Source organism: Sebastes fasciatus, chromosome 1 (genome assembly GCF_043250625.1).
Source record: "Sebastes fasciatus isolate fSebFas1 chromosome 1, fSebFas1.pri, whole genome shotgun sequence".
Lineage (NCBI taxonomy): Eukaryota > Metazoa > Chordata > Actinopteri > Perciformes > Sebastidae > Sebastes > Sebastes fasciatus.
In genome coordinates, this window is record NC_133795.1 from 13953856 (window position 1) to 13967086 (window position 13231).

The 13231-nt window shown below is 39.1% G+C and overlaps 2 protein-coding genes across 8 annotated transcripts in view; both read left to right on the forward strand.

The window, feature by feature from the left end:
- The first annotated feature begins 418 nt into the window (after positions 1–418).
- Positions 419–6781, forward strand: tmem183a (transmembrane protein 183A). 2 transcript variants are annotated; one of them, XM_074630831.1, is made up of 8 exons: positions 419–640; positions 1858–1947; positions 2067–2237; positions 2355–2514; positions 3273–3453; positions 3957–4037; positions 4149–4301; positions 4939–6781. In XM_074630831.1, the coding sequence occupies exons 1-8, from the start codon at positions 577–579 to the stop codon at positions 5122–5124; spliced, it is 1086 nt and encodes a 361-aa protein (XP_074486932.1). In that variant the 5' UTR covers positions 419–576; the 3' UTR covers positions 5125–6781. The 2 variants fall into 2 exon arrangements, with proteins under 2 accessions (XP_074486932.1, XP_074486923.1); XM_074630822.1 differs by having other exon boundaries at positions 430–640; positions 4146–4301.
- A 2155-nt stretch (positions 6782–8936) lies between these two features.
- Positions 8937–13231, forward strand: part of tfeb (transcription factor EB) — a 42380-nt gene continuing 38085 nt past the window's right edge. For 5 of the 6 annotated variants that reach the window (XM_074631093.1, XM_074631111.1, XM_074631129.1 and 2 more), the window contains exon 1: positions 8937–9155. In XM_074631093.1, the coding sequence (XP_074487194.1) occupies positions 9080–9155 (76 nt within the window). In that variant the 5' untranslated portion in view covers positions 8937–9079. The remainder of the gene's footprint in view (positions 9156–13231) is intronic. The other variant, XM_074631146.1, reaches the window with a different exon arrangement.

Below are 13231 nucleotides of genomic sequence, written 5' to 3' on the forward strand. Positions count from 1 at the left end.
CCCCGCTGCCTCAGCCTGCACTTAGGCAGGAAAAGTCAACACTAGGATCAGATCTAAATCATGTTCATGGAGAGACCTTCGTCTGGTCAGCTAACATTACTGCCAAGCAGCTGAAATATAGAGTGATATTGTGGTTTTAGCTGACGTGTGTCGCCTCACTGTTTTGAGTGATGCTCGTTCAGGTATATTTAGAGCGAGCAAGCGCGAGCCTGACGCTGACTTTCGTTGATTTCACGGCCACAGGTGTCACTGTTAAGAAGCATTTCTGAAAGTTACAAATAGTCCCTTTAAGGAAAGTCTTAACTTGCTCTTGGTCACAAGAAATCATTGAAATGTTGGAAATGACCAGCAGGTGGCAGTAAAGCAGCAGAGGGGGGGGGGGCGAGAAAAAAAAACCCGACAACGATACTCTCGCGATACTTGCACCATTACGTCATTCCATGATGGCTGAAGATCCTGGCGGAACATTTTCCAATTTCTCTCTCATTTTTCTTTCTTTCTCTCTACCTCCGCTTGCCATAGAGACATGGCAGGACCCACAGGCCCGTTAAGCGCCCACAGATCATTGGTGTCGACATGCCCAAGAAAGGGAACCGAAAACGGCTGAAGTTTAAGGCCGGAGACGTTTGTTCGGAATCAGGTAACTAAGGTTACTACATTCGCTAGCATGCTAGCACGTTATCTGCACGGCAAGGCAGCGTTATCTGTAGAGCACATTGCAGCGACACGGCAAGCCAAAGTGCTTCACAGAAACATCCAAGGACATGGCAACAACGTGCAAAAGAACATTAAGACATAATTAAAACAGTTTAGAAGATTATAAAATAAAAACAAGCTAAAAATAAAAGCTAGGATAGAATATAACACAAGAGTAAAAGTGAAAGTGCAGTATAAGATCATTATCTGGTTTAATAAAAGGCAGAAGCAGCAAACAGGACATTTTTAAGCTTTGTTTTTAAAGAACTCAGAGTTGGAGTTGCAGGTTTCTGGGAGCTTGTTCCAGATATTTGGTGCATAAAAACTGAACGCTGCTTCTGCATGTTTAGTTCTGACTCTGAGGACACTAACCAGACCTTGCTTAATTTATTATAAAGGTACAGTGGGGTCACATTTGCGTTGCTGGCTCTCTGCGGTCACATTTCGGTGTAACACCTGTTTGTAACCTTAGCCTTCTGTCAGTGGTGGTCATAGCTGGTTTTCGCTGAAAGAAATATGACTTCTAAAGAGTACCAGGCAGCACTGCTCCCAGTAAACCACTTATACACTTACACACTTAAAACTGACAATAACCTGATAATTTCAGGTGGAATTTCATTTCATTCTCACTGTGCAATATCATTTTCCACTTGTGCAATTTTGTTAATGGTCTGTTTATTGTAAATACTGTATATACTGCTCCTATTTTTATACTTCCTTCTATTTAAATGGTTCATATTTTGTTACACTTTGTTTAGCTCTTTTTTTTATTTTTAACTGTGTTAGCTGATGCATCTTGTTTTTTGCACTATCCCCTTTGCTGCTGCTGTACACTGCACATTTCCCCACTGCAGGACTAATAAAGGAATATCTTATCTTATCTTATGATTCTTTGAAAATATGTCTGTTATTCTTAGTGACTGTTGCTGATTATGCTGATGGACCCAGTTAGCCTACTGTCAGTAGTTGTCATAGCTGGCTTTGCTGATGTATTATTATTAGAAAATACGTCTGTTATTCTTAGTGGCCGTTGCTGATTATGCTGATGGACCCAGTTAGCCTACTGTCAGTAGTGGTCATAGCTGATTTTGCTTATATATTTAAAAGAAATATGATTTCTAAAGAGTATGATTATTATAAAATGTGTCTTGTTTTTCCTAGTGACCGTTGCTGATTATGCTGATGCCGACCCAGCTGTTGTGAAGTCAGGGAGGCTGAAAAAGGCTGTTGCAAATGCAGTTGAAAAAGAAGGTAAATGGTGATGATGTACAGTCAGACATTTCTGTGTATTAATGATTTGAGATTACAGTGTGACTTGGCCATGTCTGTGCACGCGATTCAAGTGCTTAACTTAACACTGTGTGTTTCAGCAAAATTACTCTGCGGCCTGGAAGCATCTCAGGGTGCTGTAGAGGAGGTCCTCTCGTCTTCAGTGAGTGTCACAGCCGATGCTTTGGACAGCAGTGATGACCTAGACCCTGAAGATGATGGAGAAAATGAAACTCAAGTGACCCACAAGAAGAAAAACAAGAGGAGAAAGGGTATTATTTGTAATTTGTTTAAAGTATGCACATCGAGCAGTGAGTCGAAAATGGAGTCAACCTTTTGTGCAACTTTACCAGGGTGTTGACTGTGACGTTTGCATGTTGTCTTCACAGAAAGTAGTGAGCCTAGTAATGGAGGGGAGTATCCAGTGGATATCTGGTTAATGCTCGCCTCCTACATTCGGCCAGAGGATGTGTGCAGATTTGCTCTAATCTGTAGGAATGCCTGGACAGTCACTTGCACGGCAGCTTTTTGGACCAGGCTCTACAGAAGGTGAGGTGGTTTTATTGATCATGTGCATGCAGTCAATGGTGAACAGCAAAGTGGAGTGCTTCTATTTTTTCCTACCAGTATTTTTCTTTTCCCTGCTGCTTTTCCTTTTCCTATTAGCTATTAGATTTGCTGAGTCATTTAGCATGGAAAAGGAAATGAAAAGGTATTTTTAAATGATGTACATATTGAGTGTTTTATTGTGTTTTTGTAAATTGATGGATTAATATTTTATTTGTAAATTATTTTTATAATTCATCTTTTTATTGCCCTCTTTTTATTATTATTTAATTACTTTGTGATTTAGTCGATTTATTCATAGATTAATAAGTTAATTTGTAAACAAATGTATTAATGCCTATATTTATTTTAGAAATAGTTATTAATTAATGACTTGCTTTATTACTATTTCTGTGACTCTTGTGGTCCTCCATAATTGTGAAGTTAACCAGGAAAAACTTGAACGGGGTCTCTTCTCAAAACCAAATTTAAATCTATTGCGTCTTTGCCTTCCATGCTTTTGCTTTACTAATTTTTTTAAAAATGTAAAAAAATATATATACATTTTATCAGAATGGAAACTACCATACATGTCAAGTTCATGATTTGTTGTTAAATTGAGGATCATATCCATTGTTAGTAGTGTGTGTCAAGATAAAAAGTCTTGAATGTGGTCCAATAAATTACCAAAGTAAGGAAGTAAACTGACCATTTGTACAATTAACATGTTTTCTTGCCCTCCCACCTTCCATCTCTCACAGGCACTACAAGATTGACACTGACCTGCCGTTCCGCCTCCAGCCTGAGTGTATTGACAGGATGTGCTCTTTACGTGCCCGAGTGATTCGCTCCCTTTTCCATTTGTATGAGCCGTTCAGCTTGCGTGTCTCGAAAATTCCTGCCCTGCCAGAATCCACGCCCACAACCTTGCTCAACTCCAAGGTAAATAATCTGATGTGTAGTCAGTCACCTAACTCCACGGATTTGGAGCTAAAGTTCTGTTGTTTTTATTTTTTTATGATCTATTAGTATTGCAAGTGATTAGCTTGTATTTAGAGATCCATCTTTTTCATGTGAATGCGCCTATGGCTAAAAAAGAAAACTCAGGGCTAACCAACCCTGCCAATAAACAATTTTGTGATATCCAGGCTATCGACGACCACCAATGTTAGGCTTAGTGGAGCCAGGTAGTTCAAAGAGAGCCAGACTAAGTTGAACTCTGCATGATAGAGGCCCCTTGTGTAGTATTTGGTTGGACTGAAAACTGACCTTCACGGTACATGGTTTGACACATCTGGGTTATGTGTATGTATCGTTTAGTCTCATTTTTGCGTTTTAATTTTCAAAACAAAGAAACCAGTAAAAAACACATATGCATGTCCATAAAAACTTAAACTGGTCTTTCTCATTGTGGAAATGTTGATTTTATGTGTTTTCTGTTGCAGTGTTTACTGTTCTGGATCAGAAAAGTGTCAGGGACTCGGCCTGAGGCATTGTGGGAGTTCAGCTTCAAGTTTCTAAAGCAGGTAAATCGGGTTGTTTAAAACACTCCTTTCCTAATTTGATAACCTTTCAGTAATAGCCTGTCATCATTGCTGCTGTCATATTTTTTTTTCTGGTCATCTCCATCCCAGCAGGGGCACAGTAAGAATGGTTGTGCCAACTCCTTGTGCAAGCCCAGACAATACGAAGACGTCCACACGAACCCAGACTCTGACTGCTACATGCTTCAGGTCACCACCCTCAACTTCATCTTCACACCTGTGGTCATGGGCATGACGCTGAGCCTGGTTAGTAACTCTTGTGTTTGGTGGATATTGGCTACTACCTCATATGGCAGAGAGCACAGATTGTTCTTTGAACTTTTGCATGTGTTACCCTATAGCTGACCCGTGTTGGTAGTAATAGGACCTAGGGAGCAGGATGTTGTTTTTATATGAGCTACAGTCTATAAGGAATTGTAGGTGTTTCTCGCAGCCACATAAAAGGTTGTGTGTAGAAGGTATCCTGCGAGTTGGGAAAACTCGTGAGATGGTTAACTTTAGGCATTGATCTTGAGTAGTTAAGGTTAGGATAGGTTGTCGGGCAGTCAGTAACGTGAGAGTTTTTGCAGATTTCGTAATTTGCGGGTTACCACTAGACATAAAAGCTAACAATGAATGAAGAAAGAGACGGGCAGTCTTAGGTGAATCGCATCAAAAAACATCCAGAATCTCCTCACCTACTGGCAACATGTTTGTCATGATATGCTAACATTTGTATCTTTATTGTTTTTGCCAATAATTTGCTTTATCTTATAATATCTTCTGCCCCAAAGATTAAAATACCACTTTTGATCATGAACTGGTGCACCAAGTAGAATATATAATATTAATAATATTAACTCCTCTCCTAATCTGTACTGGTCTGTCTTTGTTTTTCTCATAGTTCACAATCAACGTTAGCACAGACATGCGCCACCACCGCGTTCGTCTAGTGTTCCAGGACTCGCCGCTCCGACGGGGGAAGAAGAGGGGGGATCATGGCGGGACCCAGGTGGTGCTGGATCCCGTACACAGTGTAAAGCTCATGGACTGGTGGCACCCACAGTACCCCTCTTCACCCCAGACATAGGAGTCCTGCCCCCTTGACAGAACATCACACCAAGAATCCTGCTGATATCTCATCCCACTCACCAGAAATGTGATATCGAGTGACGCTGCAGAACCCTGGATTGTGTTCATTTACATTTTGATTCGGCATTTCAATTGACATTCAAATTTCGATTGTCATTGTTAGATGTTAAAGTCTGAGATGGGATGCAAACCTCACCTTCCAGTGTCAAGATTAAACATGTTGCATGCCCATCTACCACCGCAACCTCCACACCCTACTTGTAGTGTTATTTAAACATTCATAGATCTTCCTGGAAGTAAATCATGTACTGCAGAATTGTCCAGTATGAACATTATTCCTAGGAAGACTGGGCTTTATCTATGTAAACAAATCTGCCACATGGGGACCTTGGCAGTCCCTCTGCTCTTTCAACCATCCTCAGGAGAAATCTAACTTCAGTTTGTTTTGCATTGTTATCTCAGAAAAAAGTGCATGATGTTTCACAAAATAGAAAATACTGTGATATGATCACAGTGATAGTTGATAGTTGATAGATGATAAATATTGATAATATTGTTCAGCCGTACAGAGTCAGGCCTGAGAGGAACCCATTTAGAGCTACCAGTTGCATAAAAAAGATTCACAAGTTCCCCATTATTCTACATTAGTCAACATGTTGCATGTTGAACCTACATGTGCAACACGTTTTCGAGAAGTTTTAAAACTCGTGGATTAACAGGGAACATTTGAACTGACTGTCCTTTTGTTTTTATGCTCACTTGAAAAGTTACTCGAAAAATATCTTGATTTTGCATTGGTTTGAATTGACAATGTTGCATCAACAGATTATTCTTTTAAAACTATGTTTTTTTTCTTGATCTATTTAATTTAAGGCAGCCTCACTTAGTATTATGTGAACATTAATGACACTTATCTTTACTGAAGGGGCCAAAGAGATGATTTACCTCAGACGTCATCTGCTGATTTGGGCAGTGTTTCTTTTCTATACTGTTTCTTGGCTAAAAACATCTTGATTGTCTCCTTGCTGACTATGTGAGTCATGTACCCTACTGCCTCCTTTTTGAATCTTTCACAACTTTGAATGGCTCAAAGTGTTTAAAATGGTCTGTCTTATAAGTGTTGAATCACACCAATCACATGCTTGATTATGATGGGGAGAGAGAGCGACCATTGACATTGATTTATCCATCCATCAGACACAATTATATGATTGATTTGCACATATACATATATTGTGAATGGAAAAAAATAGATTGACCACAAACAGTTTACACTCGGTGCTCCAGTAGCTCACCTGGTAGAGCGGGTGCCCATAAACCAAGGCTGAGTCTTTACCGCAGCAGCCCGGGTTTGAATCCGACTTGTGGCCCTTTGCTGCATGTCGCCCCCCTTTCTCTCTCTCTCTCTCTCTCTCTCTCCCTCTCTCTCTCCCCCTCTCCCCCTTTCCAGTCTATCACTGTCCTAACAAATAAAGGCCAAAAAAAGTTATAAAGGCCAGTTTACACTTCTAGAAATATGAAGTAGAAGACAGCTGGATGTTCTGGTTAGCAGCAGTAGATTGTTTTAGTGGTTGGTCTAGTTTTATCAGATTGTGTCACACTGATAAAAAAAAACATACCGCACTGAAATAAAAACAGAAACTGCCCATTCAAAATGCCTCCAGACAGTCTTCTGTCATGAAATGTTGATTTACTGTATATTATTGTTGATCTTTCTGCCCTCTTGTTGTCATACTGGGTATTACCGGTGTGCTCCAGCAGTCACTGGATAGCACAAGGCCCTCCTTCACATCTCTTTATATGTGTGAATGATTTTCCTCGTACCAGTTAACATGCCATATTCTTTTCAGACCAGTGAAACAAATAAAAACATATACAGAGAGCTGGACGACCTAGAACCTGAAATAACAGCAGATGGACATTGTGTCTTTACAGTCATACAGATGCACTCGTGCTGTGAAATGTCAATAGGTGTAGATTATAAAACTTACAGATATGTGAATTTTAGTTAAACATTATGTCGGTCCTATGATTAAAGGTTTTCACATAATATAAGAAAGACCTGTGCAATCTGGCCTTAGAAATACCAGTCCACTTCCCTATAACAGTCTTCACTAAAATGATAACATTTTAAGATTAAAAATGCAAATATATTGGATTATATCTAAATCAGATTTATTTGCAAAGTACATACATAAAAGGGATTTGACTCCGGTTTTATGCATTTCTCTCAAACAGTCATAGGAATAACAGCTAGGGACAAGGACAACAAAGCTGGACAAATTAAGGTAAAATTGTTGTAAACAATACAAATAGTGCAAAGAAATAAATATTGAATGGATAAACATGGACTGGATTATTATGCACAGTATGTACATGTAAAGATGTCTATATACTGTATGTAAAGTGAATAGGATTCATATTGGTGACAGGTGATATGTACATATATATATGTGTGTATATATATATATATATATTGAGGAAGACACAGATACCACCCCACGAGGGTGAGAGGGAGATTTTGTGCATTCAAGATTATATTGCACATGGTTTCATCTCAACCCCTGCATGCTAACACTGACACATTACACTGAAACGTAACTGGGACTAAACAATCTCAAATATCTTTTTATTGAGCGGTTATATTTCACTTTTTTCTCAATTGACGTGTGCATTCAAGGCTCATTTCATTGTTTTTACAATTGTGCATGTAGTATTGGAGTCATTAGAAAATTCAATAAAGTAAAAGGCACAAAGGTGATATCTAAATAAAATAATAGCAGACAGAATAATAAACATTTAAATAAAGAAAAGAAAAAATAATAATAATACAAAATAATATATATACATACATATATATATATATATATATATATATATAGAGAGAGAGAGTTTTATGAGGTCCTCTAAGTTTAGCCAAAGACTTCCAACACGACTAAAGGGAGACAACTTCATCTTTATCGCTTCTTCCCTCAGTCTACTTCTATATTGTACTCGGTACTCTGTACTTTTTTATTCTTATCATTATTATTATTATACATATATATATATATATATAATTTTGTATTATTATTTTTTCTTTTCTTATATTGTTTGTGAAGGTTCTCAGTCATCCAGGTCATGGAAGGGTTAAATCAGCAGCAACTGGACTTGGTTTAGGTTCTTGAAACCTAAACCAAGTCCAGTTGCTGCTGATTTAACCCTTCCTCTGGTTTTCTTATATTGTTTCATATTTATGATGCATTTAGTTCAGTCTGAGGGGGGGGGGGTATTATAGGGAGAGAGGGGGGTCAACGCAGTACTTTTTTTTAATCATTATATATAAATGATATAATATATATATATATAATAATATATATAAATGTATCATTATATATATACATATATATGTATATAACAATACATTTATATATATTATAATAATTATATATATATATAATTATTATAATATATATAATAATGATAAAAATAAAAGTTCACCAGGCCCCCCTCTCTCCCTATAACAACCTCCATCAGACTAAACTAAATGAATCATACATATAAAACAATATAGAAGTGTAGACTGAGGGGAAGCGATAAAGATAATGAAGTTGTCTCCCTTTAGTCGTGTTGGAAGTCTTTGGCTAAATTTAGAGGACCTCATAAAACTCTCCATACAGTCAACAGGCATCACGTCATGCCCTCAAAATACCAGATATGAGGAAAACTACATTTCCCACAAGCCCCTTCTGCGCTTTGCCATTGGTGGTGGTGGTGGCACAGGTGACCGCGGACGCTCAGAGAGTTATGACAACATCTCGACGGACGAAACGAAAACAAATTAGCCCGAGAGAAGTGTCGGCGGTGCTGCACGCTGTAGCAGTCTGTGTAAATACAGAGAAACCTGAAACTATTATTTATCTTTTAGAGGAGACTTTTCCCTCCTGATAGAGCAGCTTGTAGTCCCAGAGCGCATGAGAGGAGTGAGCACTCACTCTTTCTCTAGTGAGGCTGACTTCTCTACTTCGGTGTGTCTGACCTTCAGAGCTGGTAAGTGATATTTCACCACTGAAGTTGAGCTTCTGCTACAACACCACCACCTCTGGAAACCACGCAGGGCACTCACTTGAAGTGCGTATTTCCCTATTTACATGCAAAGTCTGGTGATTTTAGTGAGTTAAAAATGAAAAGTAGCCAGTTTATTATTTGTCTTTAGGGGAATTAAAGGCAACACTGGCTTGCACTTGTCAAGTTAACTGTTGTTAAATCATTGCAAAATAATTTCTGCATTGAAGACGACACATGTTAACTCACAGCCATGTGCTATCCTTAAACTTTACTTATAGGCATCACAAATCACAGTTGCACCATTTGTTAATTTTATTATGAATCTGAAAAGAATATAGAAATATTTAGACATCCACCAGCACATTATAGACATTTTCACATTATGTTTAGAAGGTATTTTTAAGTTAATATTCTCACATTACATGATTTGTACAAATATAAGGAATAACTATATAATAGTTTGAAATAAAATAGTGCTGAAATCCTGCTGTTTGCCTTTGCAGTGGTACCACTTTGGTTTTGGACCATAATGCACCACTTTCCCCTTTTTACATTCATCACTGGAGAGCTATCCCTCTTGCCATTTATAAGCTGCAGCCAAACTGGTATCAGTAACAACACCTCAGCCCCGGGGTATGCTGCTATGTATAAGCAGTGACTGTAAAGTGTGCACACTTTACTCGGCTGCTGCTTTAGAAGTGCTGCACTAAAATAATGAAGGCAGTCACCACTGACCATTTATGCCCCCTTTGTCACCTCTGCAGAGTGGGCTTTATTTACATACTGTGTGTTTATTATTAGTGTGCGTGTGCAGACAGAGTGGAGGGTACAGTTTTGTTTTTTTGCCTGATGCTATTCAGTAATGCAATGTTTTATTCCAATAATAATATTTGACATACCTGGGATTTAGCTGTGATTTTTTAGAAGGAACTGCATGTTATTTTCCTGCAGAATATGGTCAAAGTTGCTGCTTAAAAGTGTGATATTTGTATAATAATTCACCGAGAAAACTTTATTATTAGGTGTAGTCCTGATCACTTTTGCCATACAAAATTATTTACCATGATGAATGTAGATTTGAAGACTTACAGCTGGTCTGTGTGAAGTCTGTAGGTCGACCTGCGTGTCTCCTCCGAGTATGTGTTCAGCTTAGGCTTGCTTACCTCCCTGCGAGGATGTGATGGTACGTGTCCACAGGATCTGTTCTTTCCAGACTTCCCATTCATTGTCTATGAGGTCTAGGCTACTTTATGCAAACCAGGGGCGTCTGGCACAACTCGCCACCTCTGGAAACTCCCAAGAAACCTTTAAACTAACCACTGTTGATCTAAAACAAAGACAGATTCAGCTACTGCATGGCTTATTTCTCGCATAAAATGTTTTCAGAAACACATTTCGGCGAAATATTTTCGTAACAAAAGGAGAAAAAAAGTTCTCAGATAAGCAGCCATGCTGGTGCCTAGTGCCTTGTGTCTAGTGGCAGCCCATAAAGCGTCCAATACTGGGAAGCGAGGCGATCACTCGCGTCCAAAAATGCCCATGTGGACACGTACCATGAGAAAGAGATGCGAGGAAGAGACGCAATGATGGAGGATCCGAATGAGAAATCCTTGGTTCCACAGTCTTAAGTGACGTCAGTTACTTCAAACTGTGTGCCACTTGCGGAGGTGCGGCCTTTATACATTAGGCCACATGATAAAAAACTTCTGTGTAAGACACATCTGTGTTTCCTCGCTCTAAGCTCCTCCAGAAGCCTCCTCTCTCCTCAAGATCTTCCATGATGGCGGAGGGGGAATGATTTCTGGGTCACGGGAGGAGAGAGGACGCGAGGAAGCATTCTGTAGGTTAAGACAGTGAAATGCACCCCAAGCAAGTGTTTGACATTACACCCCGGTCCCTGACCCCTGACCTCTCCACCTGGCCTCTGTGATCATCCATACCATTCTCCAGAGAACACAATCGGGGTCAAAGGTCAGAGCAGGAAGGTCTCCATAGGTCTGATAGCTTGTAACTGACGAGTATCTTTTTGTTAAGGTTCTGCTTACGTTCATTGTGACTCGTCTACTTTCGTTCTTAGTGTATTTCTAAGAAGTTTCCCTTTAGATGTCCCCATTAGCGCTGATCCAATCATATGGTGAAGACCATGTTGTGTTACAAGACACAATGATGACAGGTCATAAAGTGTGTTACCAGAAATAGAAAGTCTAGAGCTCAGTGATCCCAATAAACTGTATGTGATTATTTATGACCGATTGTGAAAGATGGTCTTCAAGGAATTGTAGCCACAGGAAACCACAGGAAAACCATAGAGCGATATTTAAACAACCCAGACAATTAATCATCTTTTTAATGGCTCTGCGTAGGTAGAAATATTCTTAATTCTGCTTTGCCTTCAGCCGCTTCCAGTAAAATGAGTTTTACAGGGAAGTTGCACAGGATCACTGAGGTCAACCACACTGACAATCTAGGTTTTTTGGTGGCACATGTATTTTCCTAGATGTGTTTCGATATATAAAACATACAGAAATGTGATACTGAAGGAAAAGATGACTTCCACCTCTTTGTTGTTCACTGTTACTGAGGCACGCACAGATGGGCATTCACATGCATGGAGGCCGGTTCAGCTCGTCTGAGGAAATAATGTGTGTTTTGATGCGTAAGAGTAGTTTGTTTTTCATTTACGTATTCAATCACACAAACACAGTGAATGTGTTGTTGATGTGTGTTTAGGCCAGTGGGCAACCTCTGGGTCTGAAAAGTGAAGTCAATGCTGAAGTGCCTTAAACATGTATTCTTTCTAACAGCCAGCAGGGGGCGACTCCTCTGGTTGCAAAAAGAAGTCTGATTGTATAGAAGTCTATGAGAAAATGAGCCTACTTCTCTCTTGATTTATTACCTCAGTATACATGAGTTTATGGTCTCAATCGCTAGTTTCAAGTCTTCTTCAATACAGCATGATGTTCATTTAGTAAATTATGGTCCCATTTAGAGTCAAATAGACCATAAAGCAGGGTATGTTTTAGGACGTGGCTACCTTGTGATTGACAGGTCGCTACCACGGCGTTGTCCGGTCTGGGAGTTGGCCTTGTTTTAATCTTAGAACTTTAACCCTTTCACTGTGTGTTTTCAGTTCATGGAAGTTCATTGTAATATTTTGGTTGCCTAAAAATGTCTTATTCAGCGTTCAGTTGTACTAAGCTCCGACCTCTCGTGTTAATTATTGTGCAAAAAGCCAAGATGGCGACGGCCAAAATGCCAAACTCGAGGCCTCCAAACGGCAGTCCACAAACCAATAGGTGACGTCATGATGACAACGTCCATTTCTCTTGTATACAGTCTGTGGTTTAGGCCGTACTACGGGAGTAGTAGTATTTTTCCACATGCAGAGTTGTAGCATGCGAGTTAGTTAAACAGCAGTTATGTCATCACACGGTTAAACCTGAAGGACCGTTCTCCTGGAAAGACACAAAGCCTTTCTCTCACTATCTCTCTGCTTGGATTGTCTCTCCTTTTCACTGCCCTCTAATTTTTGTGTATCCACGAATGAATGAAAACATTTCCGTTGTGTAACGAGATCAAAAAGATAGATACTGCTGTGCAGCAACACTGGCATGAAGTTTAGCTGGAACTGTGACACTGATGTAGTGCTGCGACATATCAAAAAACATTTCAATTGAATTATTGTCTTGTAATTTTATCATGTGCCTCTTGACGTGTTTGTATAATGTTTCTAAGAAAGCTTCTGAACTTAAATCCTGTCAAAGAGGTCCATAGAAGATTACTTATGATATCTGCTGCCTGCTATTAGGGATGTCACAATACCAGAAATTTTTGCCACAGTAAAAAACAAAAGTAAAACAATAAATCCCATGTACTTCAACATACGTACACTCCTTTATTACCGTTTGCATGCTGGTTTTTGTTAGGAAGTCAAACAGGTCATAATTCCCCCTCTATTATTTTATATTGCTGTGAAAACATCTTCTTCAAACTTTTTCGACAAAAACAACATTTTACAAGATTACATTTGAACACATCATGATATTGTTAGAATTTAC